The sequence below is a fragment of the Hibiscus syriacus genome, unplaced genomic scaffold (genome assembly GCF_006381635.1).
Source record: "Hibiscus syriacus cultivar Baekdansim isolate YM2019G1 unplaced genomic scaffold, ASM638163v2 tig00005465_pilon, whole genome shotgun sequence".
NCBI lineage: Eukaryota > Viridiplantae > Streptophyta > Magnoliopsida > Malvales > Malvaceae > Hibiscus > Hibiscus syriacus.
The window spans coordinates 395447-417507 of NW_024062059.1; the positions used below are offsets into that span (position 1 = coordinate 395447).

At 36.4% G+C, this 22061-nt stretch overlaps 3 protein-coding genes and 2 pseudogenes across 3 annotated transcripts; 3 read left to right on the top strand and 2 right to left on the bottom strand.

Moving 5' to 3' along the window:
- Positions 1-1070: 1070 nt before the first annotated feature.
- Positions 1071-2457, top strand: LOC120199734. Its single transcript, XM_039200747.1, has 2 exons — positions 1071-1521; positions 1927-2457. The coding sequence occupies exons 1-2, from the start codon at positions 1438-1440 to the stop codon at positions 2383-2385; spliced, it is 543 nt and encodes a 180-aa protein (XP_039056678.1). The 5' UTR covers positions 1071-1437; the 3' UTR covers positions 2386-2457.
- An 8-nt stretch (positions 2458-2465) lies between these two features.
- LOC120199733 lies at positions 2466-4216 on the top strand. The gene is made up of 5 exons (XM_039200746.1): positions 2466-3061; positions 3179-3337; positions 3442-3751; positions 3871-3941; positions 4063-4216. The coding sequence occupies exons 1-5, from the start codon at positions 2492-2494 to the stop codon at positions 4195-4197; spliced, it is 1245 nt and encodes a 414-aa protein (XP_039056677.1). The 5' UTR covers positions 2466-2491; the 3' UTR covers positions 4198-4216.
- Positions 4217-4769: 553 nt separating this feature from the next.
- Positions 4770-11953, top strand: LOC120199732 (annotated as a pseudogene).
- A 446-nt stretch (positions 11954-12399) lies between these two features.
- On the bottom strand, positions 12400-14835 carry LOC120199735 (annotated as a pseudogene).
- Positions 14836-16816: 1981 nt separating this feature from the next.
- On the bottom strand, positions 16817-19617 carry LOC120199737 (granule-bound starch synthase 1, chloroplastic/amyloplastic-like). The gene is made up of 12 exons (XM_039200750.1): positions 19218-19617; positions 19060-19140; positions 18872-18970; positions 18631-18784; positions 18441-18541; positions 18252-18361; positions 17923-18166; positions 17662-17838; positions 17382-17573; positions 17215-17301; positions 17022-17150; positions 16817-16938 (listed from the first exon to the last, which is right to left on the bottom strand). Exons 1-12 carry the CDS (start codon positions 19566-19568, stop codon positions 16822-16824), a joined length of 1842 nt encoding a protein of 613 aa, XP_039056681.1. The 5' UTR covers positions 19569-19617; the 3' UTR covers positions 16817-16821.
- Between the last annotated feature and the right edge of the window lie 2444 nt (positions 19618-22061).

Below are 22061 nucleotides of genomic sequence, written 5' to 3' on the forward strand. Positions count from 1 at the left end.
GAGTATTTTTGCTTTGAGTGAAAAAGTTCGGAAAATGACTTACGGAAAATGAATCCGTAAGTCATTTTCAGAAACACACAGGAAATTCTGTTCTAGGAAAATGAATTACATTCCGGAAAACGAATTACGTAAAACAAAACGGGAAATATTTTCCGGAAAACGAAATACGTGAACAAAACACGGGAAACATTTTCCGGAAAACGAATTACGTGAAACAAACACGGGAATTCGGGGAAAATCAATTCCGTAATTCCAATTACGGGAAACAAACAGACCCTAAATATCCATTTAACCAAATATAATGGCCCAATTTGATCGACACGTGTACCTATATTATGTAAGGATTTGAAAACTTGATATAGTATTATTTTTTAAATATATTCAATTATTTTTTACGAATCAATGAGTTAAATATCACAGATCAAATATTTTTTTTGACTAACAATTAACAAATAATTTTTTAAATATCCTAATCAGGGGGATATAATTTTCCTTATAAAATAATTAAGTTAATCAGTGGTGAAACCGCTGGGTTGTGGGTGGATGGGCTCGGGCCACTAATAGGAAAAGGAATTGGGATATTTTGAAGCCAAGCCGAACCGCCAAAGAGAAAAGAATGAGAGAGTTGGAGGCGGACGCCAAAAGAATTCATAGATGTAGTTTTTTCCCTCTTATTTCATACCCTTTTAGTTCCGGTCCGACCCTGCACAAGGCTGAAGCAATATTCGTCTACCCCCTGAGAACGCCGAGAAAGTCTCGAATCATCGCATCGACGAAGGGTTTTAATGTTTCCAGGTACTCGTTCCTCAATTTTAACTCAATTTCGGCAAAAAAAATGATAGGAGAATGATGTTAAATTAGCCCAACAGTTTTCGTTCAATGTGAATTGGGGTGGTTAGGATAGGAATTTAGGAACTTTTAGGTTAGGACTTTTTGATCCTTTTTTTTTCTAATTAGGCTTTAGGATAACGAATATGAAAGGCCGGACACATCTGGCTGAACCCCATGACGACTGGGGAGACGGTTCATGGACCGTGGACTGCATCTGCGGGGTCAATTTGACGATGGTGAAGAGAACCTCATCTTTACCAGAGTTGGCACATGCATGTTGACTCCAGGTTCTTTTTTTTTGTTTGCATTCTTATTAATAGTGTTTAGACCCAGCTGTGATGCAAAACAATTGGAATTTTATGAAGACAGAGTTTCGAAGTCTTACACAGTGATGCTCAGAGTGGAAAGAACAAAAATTTTAAGGACAGCGTGCTTCAAGAACCAACATCCGATGGTAATCTTGCACTAAATTGTGCGGTCGAAAGGCTTAAGATCAATGCATCAGGAAGGGAGCATACTTCAGAGGTCTCACCTTCTGTCTTGTCTGGACACAATTCAATTAAAGACAACGGGAAGGAGAAGGCTGATGATCAATTTCCCCCAGCTATGACAGGCACTCCAAAAACAGAAGATCTTGTTCAATTGCCATTAGTGCACAAATATACTGGGATAACTTCTGCTAAAGAAGAGGTATCTTTGTTATGTCTTCCATTCTTTGGTATCATGAATACAAATTTGTTTCTTTTGTTTTTTTTTTTTGCCTAATATAATAACTGATGGATATTATTTTATTAGAAAAAGTATATGCGAGAAGGAAAACAGTGCTATTAGTTGGTGCCACCGGCACTATCACAGCCTCCACACTCTCCATCTATTTTTTCGAAGCAAATCTGTGCTTGTTTTGTCAGTTTATGTAAAATCAAAAGCAACTCTGTGATGATGTTGTCGGGGTTTTCATACTAGCATTATGTGTAGTTTGCATGCAAATACTCCACATGCTTTTGTGTGTGAATAGTGTAGGGCTATATACAAGTGTTTAGGGATGCAATTGGTTTGACTTAGCGCTTTATGTAACCTTTTGTATTTTTGCAACAGGGTGAAAACATGACAATTATCAAAGTAGATGGTGTTGTATTAGAAGATTCTACAAGAAGTCTTCAGGAACATCAGGTTGATGTTTTGGCCAGTACTGCCCTGAGAGTTCAGGGTAATTATATTCTTGAAGATTCTAACAGGGGCATGTCTCACAGCTTTTACAAACCTGAGATTGAGGCGAAAAGAAAAATGAATGATGGTGATTCTGATGTTTTCTTAATTGATAAGCGTGCTAATCCTGATGATACTAAAGATACTAAGATATCTTTCCATCAGATGCCAGAAACAGAAACGTCCCAGATGAATGACAGGGTTAGAGGCAATTCACAATTGTCTCACAGTAAGGCAAAGGTCTATGAGTCGGAAATTGTGGCTGATTGTCATTCTGATAAAGCGAATGAGTTGTCTGCCGATTGTTCGTTGCTAAAACATGATTTAGAGGGTTCTGAAGTTTTCTGAGTCTGTGAAGAAAAGTTCAGAATCCAACCATATTCCTAGATCTGCTGAAGAGCCTAAAGCAAGCGTAAATGTTCTAACCTCTGAAGAACAGTCTAACCAGCATAAAATGGTAGAATGTGTTGGAAAGTCATCTTCCACTTCATCTGCTGCCATAATCCCCATATCAACTATTCCCGATGACTCTAAACCTATAGATACTCAGAATAACACAAAGCAACGAGTAATGCCTGACAATAACATCAGTAAGAAAGATCATGCTACAAATGACGTGCCTAAGGATGAAGACAGACTTGAGTTATCACATAAGCCGGCAAAAGAGCGTACAAAATCCTCTTCTGGTTCTACTTCGAAAGTCTCACACCACCAAAGCAGGATTTCACATACTTCCATTTTGAAAAGAACCATATCTGAATCTAAAGATTCTGTGCCTTCGTCATCTTTAAAGGCATCTTTTGTACAGAATACTTCAGTTACCTCAGTCACTGGCGAGTCTACTGGTTCACTGCAAAGTCAATCTGCCACGCACATTCAACAAAATAAGACATCAGCTTCTGGTTTACCACAGAAAGGTGAAAAGTTCAGCCATTCAAGTACCCAGATAGCATCTAAGGTTACACATGCATCATCAGTACATCCTTTTGCAACATCAAATTCCTCTACTCTGAGTGATGAAGAGGTGTGGGATCAAGTGTTATATTCTAATAAGATAATTTATTATACCTTCTTGTTCAGATTTTTTTAATGAAATTTTAGGAGCTTCCTTTAACAAGAAATTATCCCTCTATAATTTCAGCTTGCTTTGCTTTTGCATCAAGAACTTAATAGTTCTCCGAGAGTCCCTCGTGTTCCACGTGTGCGGCAGACTGGTAGTTTCCCACAGCTGGCGTCTGCAACTGCAACAAGCATGCTAATGAAACGTGCATCTAGCTCAGGCGGAAAGGATTACAGTTTGGTAATAAGTGCATTTCCTTATCTGATATTTTTTATCCTACTTACAGTTCCTTTTTGAGTGATGGTTGCATTGGTAAGAGGTTTCGACAATAATGGTTCTCCTAGGTCCCTAGAAGAAAAAGCAAGGATGCATCTAAAGATTGGTCCCGTGGATCTCGTGAGCTCGATCATGAGGCTAAAAGGATTGATAAAGTGCGATCTTCACATGATCAGAGACAAGATCTTGGTTCTTCCATGGATGTTTCTGCTAAAAGGAATGACAAGAATGTACATCCCACACCCGCCACAATCTCAAACAGTGGTCCTTCGACTGAAGCTAATGAACAAAATTTGCCATTTGTACATAGTTCACCCAGAAATTTCTCTGATGATGATGCAGGCACAGTTCGTGGTTCTGTACCTCGTACTTTACCCGGTAACTATCTCTCCAAGGAAGTATAATTTACCAAAATTTTCCTGAATTGGGATCAATCTCATGTTTATTTGCTCACTCTCTTGTTAAGCATCTACACGATTATTCCTTTGTATTTCCAGGCTTGATAAATGACATTATGAGCAAGGGCAGGCGAATGACATATGAAGAACTTTGTAATGCAGTTCTGCCGGTATGTTGCTTCTGTAAGGCGAACTGCTTACTGTCTGTCATGCGCCTTCTTTCTTTTTTACTTCTGATAGTTCTTGGGAGAATAATAGTTTCTTATTCTTTCTTTTCTGCTGCTGGTCCAGCACTGGCCTAACTTGAGGAAGCATAATGGAGAACGATATGCATATTCTAGTCATTCTCAAGCCGTCCTTGATTGCCTAAGAAATCGACAAGAATGGGCTCAGTTAGTCGATCGTGGTCCTAAGGTATGCACATAAGTTATGGCTTAGCATCTTTTATTATTTTGTTTGTGCATTGTGCGATCCTGAGGACCCAAAACCATACAGTCAGTATGGTGTGTACTTTTCCTATGTGATTAATAATCATAGTTTGCCTCATTTCTTGCAATCTTGTCCTTGCTTTCTCATTTTAACCCATGAAAATCTGAAATGTTGTGAACAAAAAGGGTAGAAAATATATGCCAATGCCAAGCTGTGGGCGTAATTTTTATTGATCGAAATTATAGATGACGAGAAAAGGAAAACAAATATCGTTTTCTGTATTTAACAACTGGATTATTATTACTACTACTACCACTTTAGAGAAACCTGTTCTCTTTATTTTGTTAAAATATTATTTAAACTCGAGTAGTATCAAAATCTGCACGGAAGAGTGAAACAACGGAGAAAAAAACTAAAAAGAAATGGGTTTGAATCTATGATGATTTGGGTAATTTCCCGTTTTGTTGTTGTTTAAAGTCTATACTCTATAGAAAAGTGAGTGAGGAAAAGACAAGGTCGTTGAAAGGACAGTAAGTTTAATTTGGGTTTGTCCACTTCATTTCATTTCATTTCCTCCCCCAACCCCCTCTCCCGATCTGTTTAGGGTTCTCCCCAGTATTCATTTTCTTGATGGGTTTTTTCCTCTTTGAATAGAATTGGAGATTTAGCTGATGTTTGGGTGGTGATTCATCGTTCATGACGATTCCAGATTCCGATTTCATGATGGAGAACGGGACAAGTTGCTTGCCGTGCACGCCCGAAGAAAAAAAAGATCATTACTGATTTGAAAAACGAATCTGAACGTACTCTGAAACCAGGCAACTTGTATTTCGTTATTTCCAGCAGGTCCGTTTTTAAATGAATTTCAACCTACTCTTTTTTTTTCCTGGTTTCTTTCTGGATCTTGAAGGAATGCATTTGATTTGTTTTTTTTATTAACTTAATATCCTAATTCTTAGCATTTTGTATCAATTAATTGTACGAACGGGATTTTTCTTTTCCTTAACAGTTGGTTTCGAAGGTGGGAGAGGTACGTTGGAATAGACACTGATGAAAATTTGATTGGGAACCAATCTTCTGATTCTGGGCATATCAATGGAGTTTCTTCCGTCATGGCCGAAAGACCTGGTCCTATCGACAACTTTGACATTGTTGGGAATGGAAATGACTGCGCTTGCAAGGAAAGTGAGATTCAGCTTCAGAGAATGTTAATGGAAGGGCAGGATTATGTTTTGGCACCACAAGGAGTTTGGGAAAAGCTTCATGAATGGTAATGCTTCACCTCTTACAACTTCTTTGCATTGATATCTAGCATGCATATAGACATACATGCCTTGCTCATAATTTTCAAGTTACCAAAGAACTTGAAAAAATGAAGATCTATAGTTGAAAGCCTTTGAGAGAGTTATAATTCCTTTTAAATGGTAATAATTGGATATTCATGTTAATTGAAATGGATACACATGGAAAGAACATATGCTTACTTGATTATATGTCATACACCTGAATGTACCCTTTGCTGTACTTTTTTGGGAAGATATCTTGTAAAATTTGCTTTTGATTTTCGTATATAGGTATCAAGGAGGGCCATCATTGCCGAGAAAGATGATTTTGCAGGGTGTTCTCCATCGAAAATTTGATGTGGAAGTTTACCCTCTTTGTCTAAAACTGATGGATTCCAGGGATGAAAGTCGGTCAACTATATGGATAAGCAGAAAGGTACAACTTTTATTTGCATGGATTGAGGATTTGTCCGTTCTTTTGCTATCTTGGTCAGAAACTCAGAATGAAGTAGTTTGTTTAAACAGGTTTTTGTTTCGATGTCTTTTAATTGTAAGTTCTAAAACCCAAGGCGAAACTGGAAATAGTTCCATTTCAAACCATTGTTGAAGTGATTTGGAGAAGCTTTTTGGTTTCTGAAGTCTTATTTTTTGGTGTCCTTGAAATTATGCAATTTTATTTTAGTTTGACCGAGCAGATTCTAAACCCCTTTGGTTGGATGTCATGTTTAGGCTTCTGTAACTGAGCTTTTACAGAAAGTCTGTGCACTTAGAGGAATAGAGCAGGATAAGGTGAGCATATCATTTTTTTTTCAAATGATGTATTCTTAATATAAACACTACATAATAATTTTTTTTTCAATTTTACATGAATAACATGTTTGGTTATATCGCTAGGCTCGCCTCTGGGATTACTTCAACAAGAGAAAGTATTCACAGTTGTTTGTTTCAACCAAAAGCCTAGAAGAATCCAACTTACAGATGGATCAAGATGTGAGGATCTTTTTGTTGTTCTTCTTGTTCCCATTTCTAATTGGTCTTCATTTACCTGTATGTTTGCTGAAACATTACAGATTCTTCTGGAGCAAGTTGATGGGCGTCATTCTTCTAGATTTGGCATGGATTCTACAGGAAATGAACTAGCTTTGGTTTCGTTGGAACCTTCAAGATCACCCTTGACAGTTGCTGGTGGGTCAAACTTGTCCAATGGGCACTCTTCAGGTTACACGACAAATCTGTATCCAGGAAGTTCCTTAAGCGCTGGATTGACAGATATGGATGATGGTTTGGATGCTTATAACTCTGCTAGAAAAGGGGAGAAGGGGGGGCTGGCTGGATTGCAAAACCTAGGAAATACTTGTTTTATGAATAGCGCTCTTCAATGTTTAGTGCACACTCCCCCTCTTGTTGAGTATTTCTTAAAAGATTACAGTGCTGAGATCAACACACAAAATCCCCTGGGAATGCATGTAAGCTGCTATCGACCAATTTCTTTTGTAGTGACCAATTTCTTTTGTAGTTTAATGTAATTTATTCAGTTGGACAATTTTGATACCTTCGTTGACCACTCCACAATATCTCTAACAATAAGTTTATTTGTGCAGGGAGAGCTTGCACTTGCATTCGGTGATTTGTTACGAAAATTATGGTCCTCAGGGCGAACTGCTATAGCTCCACGTGTATTTAAGGGAAAACTTTCTCGGTTTGCACCCCAATTTAGTGGTTACAACCAGCACGATTCTCAAGTAAGTATTTTCTATGAATCGTATTTATTCTGCATTGCTGGGAATTTAGTAGTATAAAGTTGTTGGATATTAGAGTATGTTCACCACTTTTATTGCATTGACACCACACAAGTATGGGAGCCAAATACTTGTCTGACATGACTTGGAGCATTCTGACTCGGCCTCTTTGTCCTTGTGGTAAAAGAAGAAGAATGGTACATAATAAGAAAAAAAGAAGAAAAATGAGACGTTAAGCACAAATTAGATTAGGGTCTAAGGGTTGGGTAATGAATGCTTGAAGAATCCCATGTCTTAATCTTTGACTTGTAATTATTCCAAGGCCTAGGTATGGAGTATGGATCTTCTGCACTATACTAAAAGCAACTTACAATGTTGTTTGAATGATATCTATAGATATAACTTTTCAGGGTTGCATCTATTCAGTTTTATCATATTCATGCTTTCTATAATGGTGGGACATTTTTCTTCTAGGAACTTCTGGCTTTCATACTGGATGGGTTGCATGAAGACTTAAATCAGGTCAAACAAAAACCTTATATTGAAATGAAGGATTCTGATGGTCGTCCTGATGAGGAAGTTGCTGCTGAGTGTTGGAAAAATCACAAGGCCCGAAATGACTCAGTAATTGTGGATGTTTGCCAAGTGAGATATTTTATAATTTTGATTGAATGTTTTGATTTAGAGTTGCATATAAAGATCTTCTTTAAAGCTATGTTGGAGAGTCGTATATGAATTTTTCATGGGAAATACAATTTCTAATTTAGATTTGTTGTCAGTGCAATTTAAGCAGTTTTATGACCAATTATATTTTTTCCTGGAAAAAATTAGAAATTCCTTTTTTATATTTTTCATTATATAATTCTTTTCCATTCTTTAATTTTAGGCCAGACTTTCGGTGTCTAATGTTTTTTTTTGATTTAATATTTAATATTTTCTTGCTTATGTAATTGTTTTCAATTTTCATTCATCTTGCATCATGACTTATTGTTTCTGAGCATGGAAATTGAGCTGGTTTTCCTTTTTGTTACTAACAATCGGAATATTGTTTATAATGCTCTTGCCTCTCAGGGTCAATATAAGTCTAAACTGGTTTGCCCAGTTTGTAGCAAAATTTCTATCACCTTTGACCCCTTCATGTATCTATCATTGCCACTACCTTCAACTATCACTAGGACAATGACAGTGACAGTGTTTTATGGTGATGGAAGTCATCTACCAATGCCATTTACAGTCTCTGTGCTGAAAAATGGTTTCTGTAAAGATCTCCTTTTGGCATTAGGTACTGCATGTGGTCTGAAGAGTGATGAAAGCCTGATGCTTGCAGAGGTAAACATATCTTGAATTGGTTCGTAGTTTTTTTAGCTGTTTAAATTATACATTACCTTGATTGGCTGAAGTAGTAAACCTTCAATATCAGATATATGAAAACAAGATTTACCGATATCTAGAGATGCCTTTGGAGCCATTGGCTTCAATCAAGGATGATGAACACATTGTGGCATTCCGGTTTCAAAAGAAAGCGATGGGGAAAACTAAGCTAGTAATTTTTCATCGATGGCAGGAAAAGTAAGTTTATTCTTTTGTCTCTCTAGTAATTGGGATTTTCCCCTAGCAAATTGTATCATTTAATCTAATTTACTATCTCAGATATTTTGGACAATTAAGGGTTCATTGTTTCATCTGTCATTGCAATTGTCTTCTTCTTCTTGTTATTATTACTAATATTATTATTTCTTAATTAGCAATCATCCGTGTTGACACAATTCATCCATTGATTGTGCACACCTTGTGGAATGATTTGCTAAAGTATATCTGTGGAAGGGCTCATGACTTTTACAGTGCACTAGGAACTGAGAACAGAGTTTTTTGGCTTCTTATTTTTGAAGGGGCGGGGAAAATAATCTTATATCAATCTGTTAATACACTGAGAGAGAGAGAGAGAGAGACACGGTGGACGGAAATTTCTTCTCATGTTCTGGCTCAAGTATTTTGAGTAAGGGAGAAAGTCATATATGTATATGTTGAATAAGCCGTCTTTTTCACCTTTTTTCTCTTTTTTTTCTTTGGTTAAGATTTTGAACCAATATTTGGGTTTTTTTCCAGATCCAAATCAGATTATCATAAGTCACGGTGCTTTATGCAACTCCACTGGTTACTTATTTGGCGGAGGACCAACCAGTGGAGCTGATATTGAAACTGCTGTTTCTAGAGTACTGTCACCTTTCATAAAAATTTCTTCAGCTAAGGCTCAAGTTAGCAAGGAAAATGGCTTTCCCTCGGATGGTCTTGATGAACAATGCAGCCATTCTGATGCTGTGTCAGTTGAAAATGCAGAACTTGAGGGTAATTCGAGCACAGACTTATCACTTCATTTGACTGATGATAGGTTTACGAGCTTCAAAGTTTTTAAGAAGGATACCCTGTTTGAACCTGAGAAATCTTAAGGGTTGTGTTAGATTGGACTGACAAAGACAGGAGTTGTATGATGCCAGCTACTTGAAGGACGTTTCAGAGGTTCATAAAGCAAGACTTGCAGCAAAAAGACCCCGCAAGAAGCCATCTCCCTAGCTGTCTCTCTAGTAATTGGGATTTTCCCCTAGCAAATTGTATCATTTAATCTAATTTACTATCTCAGATATTTTGGACAATTAAGGGTTCATTGTTTCATCTGTCATTGCAATTGTCTTCTTCTTCTTGTTATTATTACTAATATTATTATTTCTTAATTAGCAATCATCCGTGTTGACACAATTCATCCATTGATTGTGCACACCTTGTGGAATGAATTTGCTAAAGTATATCTGTGGAAGGGCTCATGACTTTTACAGTGCACTAGGAACTGAGAACAGAGTTTTTTGGCTTCTTATTTTTGAAGGGGCGGGGAAAATAATCTTATATCAATCTGTTAATACACTGAGAGAGAGAGAGAGACACGGTGGACGGAAATTTCTTCTCATGTTCTGGCTCAAGTATTTTGAGTAAGGGAGAAAGTCATATATGTATATGTTGAATAAGCCGTCTTTTTCACCTTTTTTCTCTTTTTTTTCTCTGGTTAAGATTTTGAACCAATATTTTGGGTTTTTTCCAGATCCAAATCAGATTATCATAAGAGTGTCACGGTGCTTTATGCAACTCCACTGGTTACTTATTTGGCGGAGGACCAACCAAGTGGAGCTGATATTGAAACTGCTGTTTCTAGAGTACTGTCACCTTTCATAAAAATTTCTTCAGCTAAGGCTCAAGTTAGCAAGGAAAATGGCTTTCCCTCGGATGGTCTTGATGAACAATGCAGCCATTCTGATGCTGTGTCAGTTGAAAATGCAGAACTTGAGGGTAATTCGAGCACAGACTTATCACTTCATTTGACTGATGATAGGTTTACGAGCTTCAAAGTTTTTAAGAAGGATACCCTGTTTGAACCTGAGAAAATCTTAAGGGTTGTGTTAGATTGGACTGACAAAGAACAGGAGTTGTATGATGCCAGCTACTTGAAGGACGTTTCAGAGGTTCATAAAGCAAGACTTGCAGCAAAAAAGACCCCGCAAGAAGCCATCTCCCTAGCTTCATGTTTAGATGCTTTCTTGACCGAAGAACCTCTAGGTCCTGATGACATGTGGTAAGTGGTTAAAACATGTTTAAATGCATTTCAGATGAAAAGGTGCAGATTCTCGCTTTATCGTAAGCAATATTCACGTTAAAATTTTATCTTGAATTATTCATGCAGGTATTGTCCTAGTTGCAAGGAACACATACAAGCTAGAAAAAAGCTGGACTTATGGATGCTACCAGAGATTATTGTTTTTCACTTGAAACGCTTCACTTATGGTAGATACCTCAAGAACAAGATAGATACATTTGTGAATTTCCCAGTTCACAATCTTGATTTGAGCAAATATGTCGCGAGCAATGATGGGCAAGCTTATATATATGAGCTATATGCCATCAGCAACCATTATGGTGGTCTAGGTGGTGGGCACTACACTGCTTATGCGAAGGTAAAGTGATAATCTAGTTTATTCGTGTTTTATTCGATTTTTTTGACATTCGTATATCTGAATATCCGTCTCCAATGGATACACCTTACTCATAATTTGAAACTTCTGATCATCTCCATTATCATGGATTACTGATGGTTATTTCGAATTGCCTTTCATATGATTTAGTGTTTTCAGTTGAAGCTTTATGTTCCACTTTCGCAGTTGATCGACGAGAATAGATGGTACCATTTCGACGATAGTCATGTTTCTGCCGTCAATGAATCTGACATCAAGACACCAGCTGCTTATCTATTGTTCTATAAGAGGGTAAGAACTGAATCCAAGGTGGAGGCAGGAGATGCATCACATATTCATTCCGTCTCTTAAGGCACTTGACGAGTGCATTCTTCAATACTATTGCCTCACCTGCAATAGCCACCGTCATACTTAGCGATGAACCGATGGTTTTACTTGTGTGAGCAAAACCCGAGCCAGCCATCGGTGACCTAACACACGGGACCAACTCACAGCGACGGAATTTAAAGGTGGGAGTGAATACTACAATCGGTTACCGAGAAATTTTGGGCATCCTACAACTAGGTTTGCTTGCTAATATTAAGTTATTGATCATTGAAGGCCATTTGATGTTTTTATTATTGTTTAACGATGCGTGTAAATCTTGAAAGTTTCCCATTTTGTTCGGTCCTTTGTTCCCTTTACGATATTGCAATTAGTGGGGTAGTTATGTCTTACGGTATAATATACGATTAAAGAAAGACGTTACTGAAAATGTTATTAATTTTTTAATATTTTCGATAAAACACTACCTAAAATATTATTTTTTACTAAAAATGTTAATTTTGCTACCTAATTTCTGGTAAAAAAATCGATAGAAAAAATAATGTTTAGGTAACGTTCAATATTAACATTTTCGATAGAAAAATAATATTTGAAATAACGTTTTATTGAAATATTTAAAAAACTATTAATATTTTGATAATGTTTTTTTTTAATTGTATATTAGGTTAATGTACAGAAAACATTCCCAATTAGTGTATTTAGGAACTTTGACTCGTAAGATAAAAGAAGAAAAGCGTAGAATTATCTAGAATCCTATTCTTATAATCTTTTTCTATAATATCAATAATCGATTAATTTAAATCGAATATTGTATATATTTATTATAAGAGTAAAGAAAACCGGCAATTATTGTAAATTGATTAATAATCATAATGTGAACTAATAATAGTATAAGAAGCAACGGCTAAACTGGCAACTATTACAAGATGAATCCCGTCCCTATCCAACACCTCTTAATCACCAAACCTAACTTCCCTGCAAAGAAAGTGAAAAAATAATCCAACTTGACTGCCAACTGAAAGTGATGCCAACTGAAACCGTAATGTCAGTACGCCGCCAGACGTTTCCCCAATTGCGTTCATGACGTATGGTCTAATTATGCCTCAGTCCTCGATACTTTTTCAGACTTTTGAAATTTAGTCCTTGATATAGTGATAGTAATTTATGATTTTATGTACCATTAACTAACAAAATTATTATCTAATTTACTAGTAATACATAAAAATCACATATCATTAATGAAGTAAATATTCCCCTTTTGGTATCTTTACATGCAAATTTAATTAGGGTGAAATGCATAAATGGTAACTAAATCGTATTAAAATGATATTTTTGGCCACTATAGTTTTGAGAGTTATAAAATGATCATTAAACTTATCAAATATTTTGTAATGATTTGATAAGTTTGAGGACCACTTTATAACAGTTTAATAAGACTAATGACTATTTTGTAATAAAATTTATTGATTATTTTATTAATGTTTGAAAGATTTAATTTTTATAGTTTGAAAATTTCAAAGACTAAAAAATATTTTTATATAATTTAGTGACTAATTGTGTATTTTAACCTTTTAATTATTCGGGGGCAACAGTGCAGGTAAAAAGTGTGATGGTACTCCCTAGAAGACTGTTAGCGTAGAAGCAAAGAGAAAAGAACTTTACCTTTCCCCAACAACCAAGTTGATAATGTCCCTCCTTTTCTCCTTATATCTGATAAAAAGTGCTTTCAAGTTGCAAATTCTCTACACCGATATTTTTACCAACAACAGCGACGCCATCAACACAAGGCCGACGGATTCATACCTTCCCTGCAAATCAATGAAACCAGGAATCGAAAGAAAAAAAATGGTAAATCTCACGTTTCACTGTTTGTCATTTTCAAGAGAATCCAATGAAAAGTGTGAACTTTTAACAGTAAAAGCGCGAAAAGCTCCCGACTTTACCAACAACTTACCGTCGCTGAAGAAATAGACAAATAACCAGTGGAAGAACTCGTCGGAGAAAAAGGCGTCGTCACCCCATTACCAATACTTCCACCAGTGGTCGAATCGTTGCTATTAGTATTTCCGAGAGCATAGGCCGGCGTTCCATCAGGCTTAAATAACCCATAATTCCTCTCTGAAGTTGGTCCCGGTTTCATATTCTCGTTAAACAGAGCAAAAACATAAATATTAAGATCCGAATCCGGTCTCATTGGCGTCCCTTATTTTTAGACATCAATTTAATCAAATTCCCATTGTATTTCTCAGCATTGTCGGGGGTTGCTCCGGTTTCATCTTCGTCTCCCTTTGAAGGCCAACCGGTTTCAGATATATGAACCGGAAGTTTCTTGTAACCCAACGAAGCTAGAGCTGAGTAAACGGCGTCGATTTGAGAGTACAACATGTTGTCGTAGTGCAAATTTGTCGTCGGATCGACAACCCCTTGGTTTGGCTGAAACAGAACAAAATCCAACGAAACTTGATTTGGGTTTCCCTTGTAAGCAAAGAATGGATACGCATTGATCAGAAAAGGCGATCCTGTTTTCTGATGAAAGCTCAAGGTTTGGCTTAAAATATCGATTAGATCTTCACGGAATGCTCCGGCTGAAGGCGGGTACGACGTTTGAAGGATGGCCAAGGAATGTGCGGTGGTGACAGTCACTTGTTTGTCGAGTCCGAGGTTTACCAGCGCCGTGTGAACGCTTTGCATTGCCGGGAGAAGGTTGTCGGACAGAGAAGTGTCGTTGAAAGTGAGAACCTCGTTTCCGACGAAGATGCAGGTGATTTTCGTGTCGGGTAAGTGGGATTGAACGTTTTGTTTAACCCAAGCTTGAGCATTGTTTGGATCTCGCATGTTGCCTAAATCCTCGTTGCCTAAACCGATCATGAATTCGACGCCGGTGTTCGCGAACGAGCTAAGCACTCTGGGATCCGCATCGTAGAGTTTAACTTTGGTGGCTCCGATGGATTTCACGAGCGGCACTACGTTTTCCGGCGGTGGAAGATTATCTGCTATTTGTCCATAATTGATCCCAATCGAATTAACCATGACAACAAACAAATGAACTGAAAAAAAAACAAACAAAATTTAGTTAATTACCATATCCATGATTCCATTCAATCTAATTCAAAATCCAAGTAAATATAACCAACCCAGTACCTGAAATTACAAGAACAACTGAACCATAGTTGAAGAATTTAGTTAACTCCATGAGAACAGAGCAGAAAGTAAAGCAAAAGCTGTGAATGGACAAGCAAAAATTTGGTCGCCAAAAGCGTTGAAGACGACACAACACGAGACGATGAAACAAGAACTGTGTTGTTTGGTTATAAGCTGAGAAATCAGGGCGACAACAGTTATGGAGCTGGTGGGAAAGTTGATGAGAAAAATGATTGAGCGCGCACACAGGCGCGCAAGTGTTTTATGTCGACACGCAGTTGTTGAAAGCTATTGTGGTTTAGCCAAAAGAAAGAGGGTTTAAAAATCTGGAGATCAATGGCCCCTTCCCTTCCCTCCTCTTCTGGCTGGCTGTCTACGGTTGTTCGGGATCCGCAAATATATAAATTCATTCAGAGGCGGTGATAAGGGTTGACCATTGGATAAGATCTTCTTGACGGTGGTGATATGGGAAGTTAGATTTTTTTCTCTTTTTGTTCAAGATATTAATTGATTGTTTATGAATGGACGATGGATGTTTTATGGAATGTTTTGTTTATAATAATAATAATAATAATTTTTGTATGATTTTTAGGGTAAAGGTGACGTCTCCGACAATCTTTGCATGGGCCCCGTTTTCCAACTTTTTGTTTAGTTTATTAACTTATTAACCAACAATTATTGAAAAGTTAATTATATACTATGTTTTCAAATTTTCATTTTATTTTAACTTTAAAATAATTATATTGATTTTTTTCATTAGATATTATTGATGATACGTGTTTCAATCTGGTCCCTTTTTTTTGATATTTTGGTGGCCCTGAATGTAGTAAAAATATTAGTTCTTTAATCAAAGGTTTAAATTACAAATTGTATTTGTGTTTTCGATCGCGTTGTGTTTATCGTTATTGTGAACATAACATATGATGTTGTGGTCACTGCAAGTGTCATGGTTATGGATTTTTAATAACATATACTATTGTGGACATAGCGATTGTTGATATCTTAGTTTTAGACGATATCGTTACCATAGCATAACAGTCATTGTTGTGGTTACATACCATTATTTAAGTAATTGTTCATAACAATAAGTGTTGAAAAAAATAAATTTTAAGGGTAGCTTCATAATAATAAGTATCGAAAAAATGAGTCCATAATAACAAATATTAAAAAAAAGTAAATTTTAGGAGTATGATCGTAATAATAAATATCTAAAAATTGAATATCCAATAAAAAGTACTGAAAAAATCGAATTCATAACAACAAATAAATAATAGGAAAATTGAATTTAAAAGTATGTCCCTAATAATAAATATTGAAAAATTGGTCCACTAGTAATAAGTATTGAAAAAATTGAGCCTTTAATAATAAATGTTAGAAAAAAATATTGGCAAAAAATTGGACACTTATACAAATATTAAAAAAATAAATTATAAAAATAAGCTCATAATAATAAATATTAAAAAAATAAACTCATGATAATAAATATTAGAAAAAATTAAAACCATAATAACAAGAATTTCAAATAATTAAACTCTATAATACATTATAAAAATTTGGGCCTGAACATGTACCCTTTTGCCCAGTCCCAGATACGACATTGGTTTCAATCCATTGATAACATATATTTTAATATTTTCATAGTATATATTCAGAACTTTCTTATTCAGTAAACGTAATTACTCAAATCTAAAACTTTAAAGAAAATAATAATGTGACTGTTTAAGTCGCTTAATGAATTAAACTTCAATTGAAGATATTTTAAATTACTTTTCGAATTAAATTGAAAAACTTGAATATAATTATAAAAGATTTTAAGAATATAAAATTTCAAAAAATATATATAAAATCTTCCTCGTGTTTTAAAGTTTTAGACACGTTGGTGTGACCAAACTCAATTCCTCCTTTGCAACCACAATACATGTGAACCAATGTGTTTAAACACATGATTATTCCCAGGAAAGTCCAGTTTTAACAACGACCCATGGAAGGAAATGTCTAGATTCAAGTATGCATTCAAACTTGAAAAACACCTATTGGCTTCAAGCAAAGTTTAATGGCTGCTCGAACTTAAAAACTCGATGCCCGAACACTCGAAATTATTTAGACGCCGTTGAAGGTTCACGGAGTGGCAACGTTTTCCATGGAAAGAGGAGCAATCTCCTCTCCTTCCTTGCCCGGTTCACCGCCGGGGACCCCTAGGCTCAACAACAACAACTCCCACGACTTTGCTGGTCCCTGCATACATGAACAAATTTTCCATTGTATTCGTTCTTCTTGAACAGCTCGAAATCTGGTTACGTGGTCAGCAAGGTACTAACCTTCCATGAAAGATCTTGTGCCATACAGTTGTGGATCATTTCTGTCATGGTTTGAGTGCCATATGTTGCAAGAGCTTCCTTGACAGTCTTTGCCACCTTATCCAAGTCTTTTGGATCCACCGCATCGCACTGCGAAAACACCGATAAGAGTCTACACATTGCTCTTCACACAGGAATGATTTCAACTACTTACATCAACATTGAATGCTCCCATTTGAAACCCTGTGAATCCTTCCTTGACAGTGTCGACGAGTCCACCGGTCGAGGCAACTATCGGCACCTGTAGCACAGAGATTGTTTATGCAAATTCATGAAGCCAAATCAGTTGGTTGCAGAAAAGAAATGGCGAAAAGCATTTACGGTTCCATATCGCATAGCGTGCAGCTGAATGAGACCACATGGTTCAAATCTGCTGGGGATCAAGATGAAATCGGCACCGGCAATGATCATATGGGCCAGTGGGACATTGAATTTGGCTATTCCTCTAGCCTTGCCAGGATATTGAGTCTCTAACTTCATAATTTGCTCTTCCATGGCTTTTTTGCCAGTTCCCTGAGAGGAAGAAGATACATCCCATTATTAATAGTATACTCATTTAAGCAACAGTACATACAGCAGAAGGTTAAAATTTGACACTAACAAGGATTACAATCTGGCAATTTTCGCTGATGAATTTCGGAATAGCCGCTGCCAAAATGTCCGAACCCTTCTGCTCTTCTAGCCTACCGATGAAGCTGATCACGGGAACATCACTGTCACAAGGCAAACCCACTTCTGCTTGGAGAGCTTCCTTCAGCAAAGGCTTTGCATGCATTACCTGCAATGAAAAATATTATGTAGAACATGGCTTCTAGTACTACACAAAACAATTGAAGGATTGGAAGTTTTTGAAAGCTCATACAGTTGTTGCATCATATTTGACACTGATGTAGTTGTCAGTGGCAGGGTTCCATTCTTGAACATCCATGCCGTTCACAATGCCGGTGATGCCGGTTTTACGGATGATGGTATCGAGTTCAACACCTTTGTCTTCGCCCGATATAAGCTCCTGGGCATAGTAAGGGCTTACTGTCAAGACCTTATCTGATTCCAGGATTCCAGCCTTCATCCAATTAATTTTCCTTCCCTTGATAGGTTTGGTATACCTGACAATCAAAATCTCTTTCAAGTCCTTAGCCAAAGGAAACATTTCATCGAAAAAGTAACACAGCAGCTTTAATGGTTTCATACCCGTCGAAGAAGTCGAACGAACTCTTGAACTGATCAGGCAAATTGAGAACCTCGAAATCGGAAAACTGGAATCTTCCCTGATAGGATATGTTGTGGATGCAAAATGCAACCTGCCATGTTTATCAAAACAACTATATAAGTGCTTGAACATGACAAGACTGGCACAAACTCTGATTAACTTAAACAAACCTTGGCATTCATGTAGATACCCCTTAACTGGTACTTGCTTTTCAAATAACATGGAAGCAGACCAGTGTGCCAATCATTGGCAATAAAGATAACATCTTCCCCTGCAGAAGATGAAGGGCGTAAATCAGAGGTTCCGCGAAAAATATGTTAAAAACTTTCGAGTTTAAGCCCAAAGAGGAACAGTCCAAACCATATGGTCCTGAAAAATATTTGTTGCTGTTTAAATTCAGAACCCTGGGTGCCTCCAGAGCAGCCTGGCATAACAAGCTAAACCGCAATTGATTGTCTTTGTAGTCCACACCTGCATTAGGGCCATAGATTTTCGATCCAGTTTTGCCCCATACCTGAATCATCATTTTGGTCCAAGTAAGGAAACAGGAAGAATAAAAGAGAACATTTTAGGGAAACAGGGTTAAGAACAGAATCCAAACCTTCTCAAGGAACAATGGGTGATCAACGAAGATACGATCGACTCCACGTTTGTAACAGTGGAAGAACCTGACGGTCTCCATTTTGTCGCCGACTTTTAGCTGCAAGTTAAGAGGTGATTCTTAAGGAATATAATCCAAAGACGGTTCACTTTGATATAATTCAAACCGAACAGAATTGAAAACCTTACATCGCTTACGACGCTGGTGTCCCATGCATCCATGTACTGATCATAGCGAGGAGACACTGTCATAACTCGATGTCCATTGGCCTGTTTCATGTAGAATTGGTATCTAAAATTATACATGCTGCAAATTATAAATGAGTGTGCGAAGCCCTAGTACTTACTGCCATTGCTGGAGGAAGTCCACCAAGGACATCACCAAGTCCGCCGGTTTTGCTCCATGGACCACACTCGGCTCCCACAAAGACTAAGTTCATCCCTTTACCGCAAATAATTTTCCCGGACGGCAGGTAGGTTGCCGTGGGGTTTCCCTCTTTCACAGCTCGCCTGGCAACAGCCTTTGTTTTGCTTCTCATCTGCAACCTGTCCAGTTTGTTCAAAAACCTCAGGCCATTGTGAGAAATGGCGGCTTGATTCTTCATGCAAATCGAATTGTTGTCCTTGCTTTCTGCTCCATGGCTGGTGACATGAGCATTTCTTGAAACGAAGTGTGAGGCTGTTGTCACTGTCGCCATTGTTCCGATACTTCAAAGAAGCTGAGACCAGCAGCAGAAGAAGAAAGTAATGAACTGAACAAATTAGAACCCTCCAAGTCCAAAAGAGAACGCTTGATTCAAACACATAGGAAGAACCCAGAATTATGAGCTGTTTATATGGTGTTAAAACGCAACAACAACCTCGAAAATGTCTCCGAAGTCAAAACATTTGAATAGTGGGATGATCAAAGAAGCAGAAACACATGCAACTGGTTCAGCGAATCTCTCAAAATCAGTTAAAAGAAGAAGAAAAGTCTCATGCAAAGCCAATTCAGAGTCGCTTCAAATTTCACGCAGTGGATCGGCTAATGTGGACTGATTGCACCACTGACCGTAATACCTTTTAATATTTTTTTATATCTTGAATTACTAGATACAATCTATTTTTTTTATAAAATCGTGAAATATACATGCTAATATAAGAAAAATATATTAACAAATAACAATTCTTCACCCAAAGAGTCGAGAGCCGTACATAATTAAAATAATATATTTTATAAATAAGATTTTTTTTATAACAATAAATAAGATATTTTTTTATAATAATAAATAAGATATTTTTATAATAAAAACCATTCATTTAAGGGTAATAATATCATTTTATACATGTTCAAAAAAATATCATTTTATATATATTACTTGTTTTATTTGACCAAATTATCTCATAACATTACTTTGTTTCCAATCAACCAGTTGAACTGTATAATATTTATTTTCTATTTATTGTATTCGTACATAATAATTATTTTATTAATGTTATGTTTAATTTGTCAGTTTGCTTAATTGTTCAAAACAAAATATCCAAATTTATTAATCAATTTTTTTCTTTAATCGTTAATCAAACCGTAATATTTCTAAATTTTTAATTGAATCGAACTAAGCTCGATTAATTCGATTAATCAAACTAACAAAAATTTATAAATAATACTCTTTTTGTCCCATAAAAATTGCACATGCTTTTTAAACTTTAATTCATTATTATTTAAAATTTATTATTGATAAAAATATAAAAAAATATATATATCTAAAAAACCTTCAACCAAATAATTTGTAAATATACATTTTATAAAATTTAATTATTTCAAATAATTAAAATATTCATATTCAAATTTTAAAAATTTAACTTTGAAATAATAAATAAAGGGGGGTTAGCTCGTCTTTTCAAACCACAATAACAAGGAAGAACCGTGGATACAGCACAGCGTTTTGATGTGTTTCTTATTTATCTGTGGGCTGTGACCACGTCTCTATGAACTTCAACCCATCAAATCGAGGCGCGAATTTCTCTGTTTCGACGCCGTACGATTCCTCGACGCTACGTTCTGGGAACTCCTAAATAATCATCGTTCAATGTCAAGATCAAGATCCAGAATTTTATTCCTTAATAGATTTAAAAGATAAATCTAGATCCAGATAGAAAGATACTTAACTAAAAGAATTAGCAGTCAAAATCTCACAGCAAAGTAGCAGCAAAGCAAAAAATGGATGATGACTTGGAAAGAGCGCATTCCACTTCACACAGCTCTAGAATTTTCCATCTTTATTTAAGGCCATAAATTTAATCCTTGGTATGTGAAACTTTCATGTTTTTTCAACAAAATTCGCACATTTTAATATTATTTACCCAAATATTCCTTTTTTATTATTAAAAAACAGCAATAAATCGAAATTAAACTATGAAAGCAGATTCCCTAAATACTCCTTTATAACATCAGAGTGGTTATAAAAAAAAATACAGAAAATGGAAATTATGATTTCACCATCACAATCGATCACGAAAACGACGGGAATTACAAAACGAAACAGAAAAAAGGGGACTCCAATCTCCCACATCATATTCGAATTGGGGGGTTAGCTCGTCTTTTCAAACCACAATAAAAGGAAGAAACCGTGGATACAGCACAGCGTTTTGATGTGTTTCTTATTTTATCTGTGGGCTGTGACCAACGTCTCTATGAACTTCAACCCATCAAATCGGGCGCGAATTTCTCTGTTTCAGACGCCGTACGATTCCTCGACGCTACGTTCTGGAACTCCTAAATAATCATCGTTCAATGTCAAGATCAAGATCCAGAATTTTTATTCCTTAATAAGATTTAAAAGATAAATCTAGATCCAGATAGAAAGATACTTAAACTAAAAGAATTAAGCAGTCAAAATCTCACAGCAAAGTATGCAGCAAAGCAAATAAAATGAAAGAAAAAGCATTCATTAGACATTGGAGTGGGGAGAATAATAAAACCAATACGAAGAAAAGAGAGGAAGCATTGGTAAAAAAAGTATAAAAAAAACCTTGTTGGAGGAGATCGGAGAAAGAACATGTTGGACTCCAGTGGATGAAGATGAAGTGAGAGCCACTGTGGAAGCAGCGATCACAGTCGCAACAAGAGGTCCAGATCCCTTCATTTTCCCGAATCCTTTCTATTTCAGCGAACAAAACTCAGATCGAGAGTGATTACTCGCGAAGCTCCG

Bases quoted from the DNA above. Each gene is read 5' to 3' on its own strand.
- LOC120199734 (XM_039200747.1), top strand. From the start codon at position 1,438: ATGACAGGCACTCCAAAAACAGAAGATCTTGTTCAATTGCCATTAGTG. The intron at 1,522-1,926 runs GTATCTTTGTTA...TTTTTGCAACAG, and splicing joins TAACTTCTGCTAAAGAAGAG to GGTGAAAACATGACAATTAT.
- LOC120199733 (XM_039200746.1), top strand. From the start codon at position 2,492: ATGGTAGAATGTGTTGGAAAGTCATCTTCCACTTCATCTGCTGCCATA. The intron at 3,752-3,870 runs GTAACTATCTCT...TTGTATTTCCAG, and splicing joins TGTACCTCGTACTTTACCCG to GCTTGATAAATGACATTATG. The intron at 3,942-4,062 runs GTATGTTGCTTC...CTGCTGGTCCAG, and splicing joins TTTGTAATGCAGTTCTGCCG to CACTGGCCTAACTTGAGGAA.
- LOC120199737 (XM_039200750.1), bottom strand. From the start codon at position 19,568: ATGGCGACAGTGACAACAGCCTCACACTTCGTTTCAAGAAATGCTCAT. The intron at 18,542-18,630 runs GTTTGGACTGTT...CATCTTCTGCAG, and splicing joins ATATTTTTCAGGACCATATG to GGGAAGATGTTATCTTTATT. The intron at 17,574-17,661 runs GTTAGTGTCAAA...TCTTCCTCTCAG, and splicing joins ATTGCCAGATTGTAATCCTT to GGAACTGGCAAAAAAGCCAT.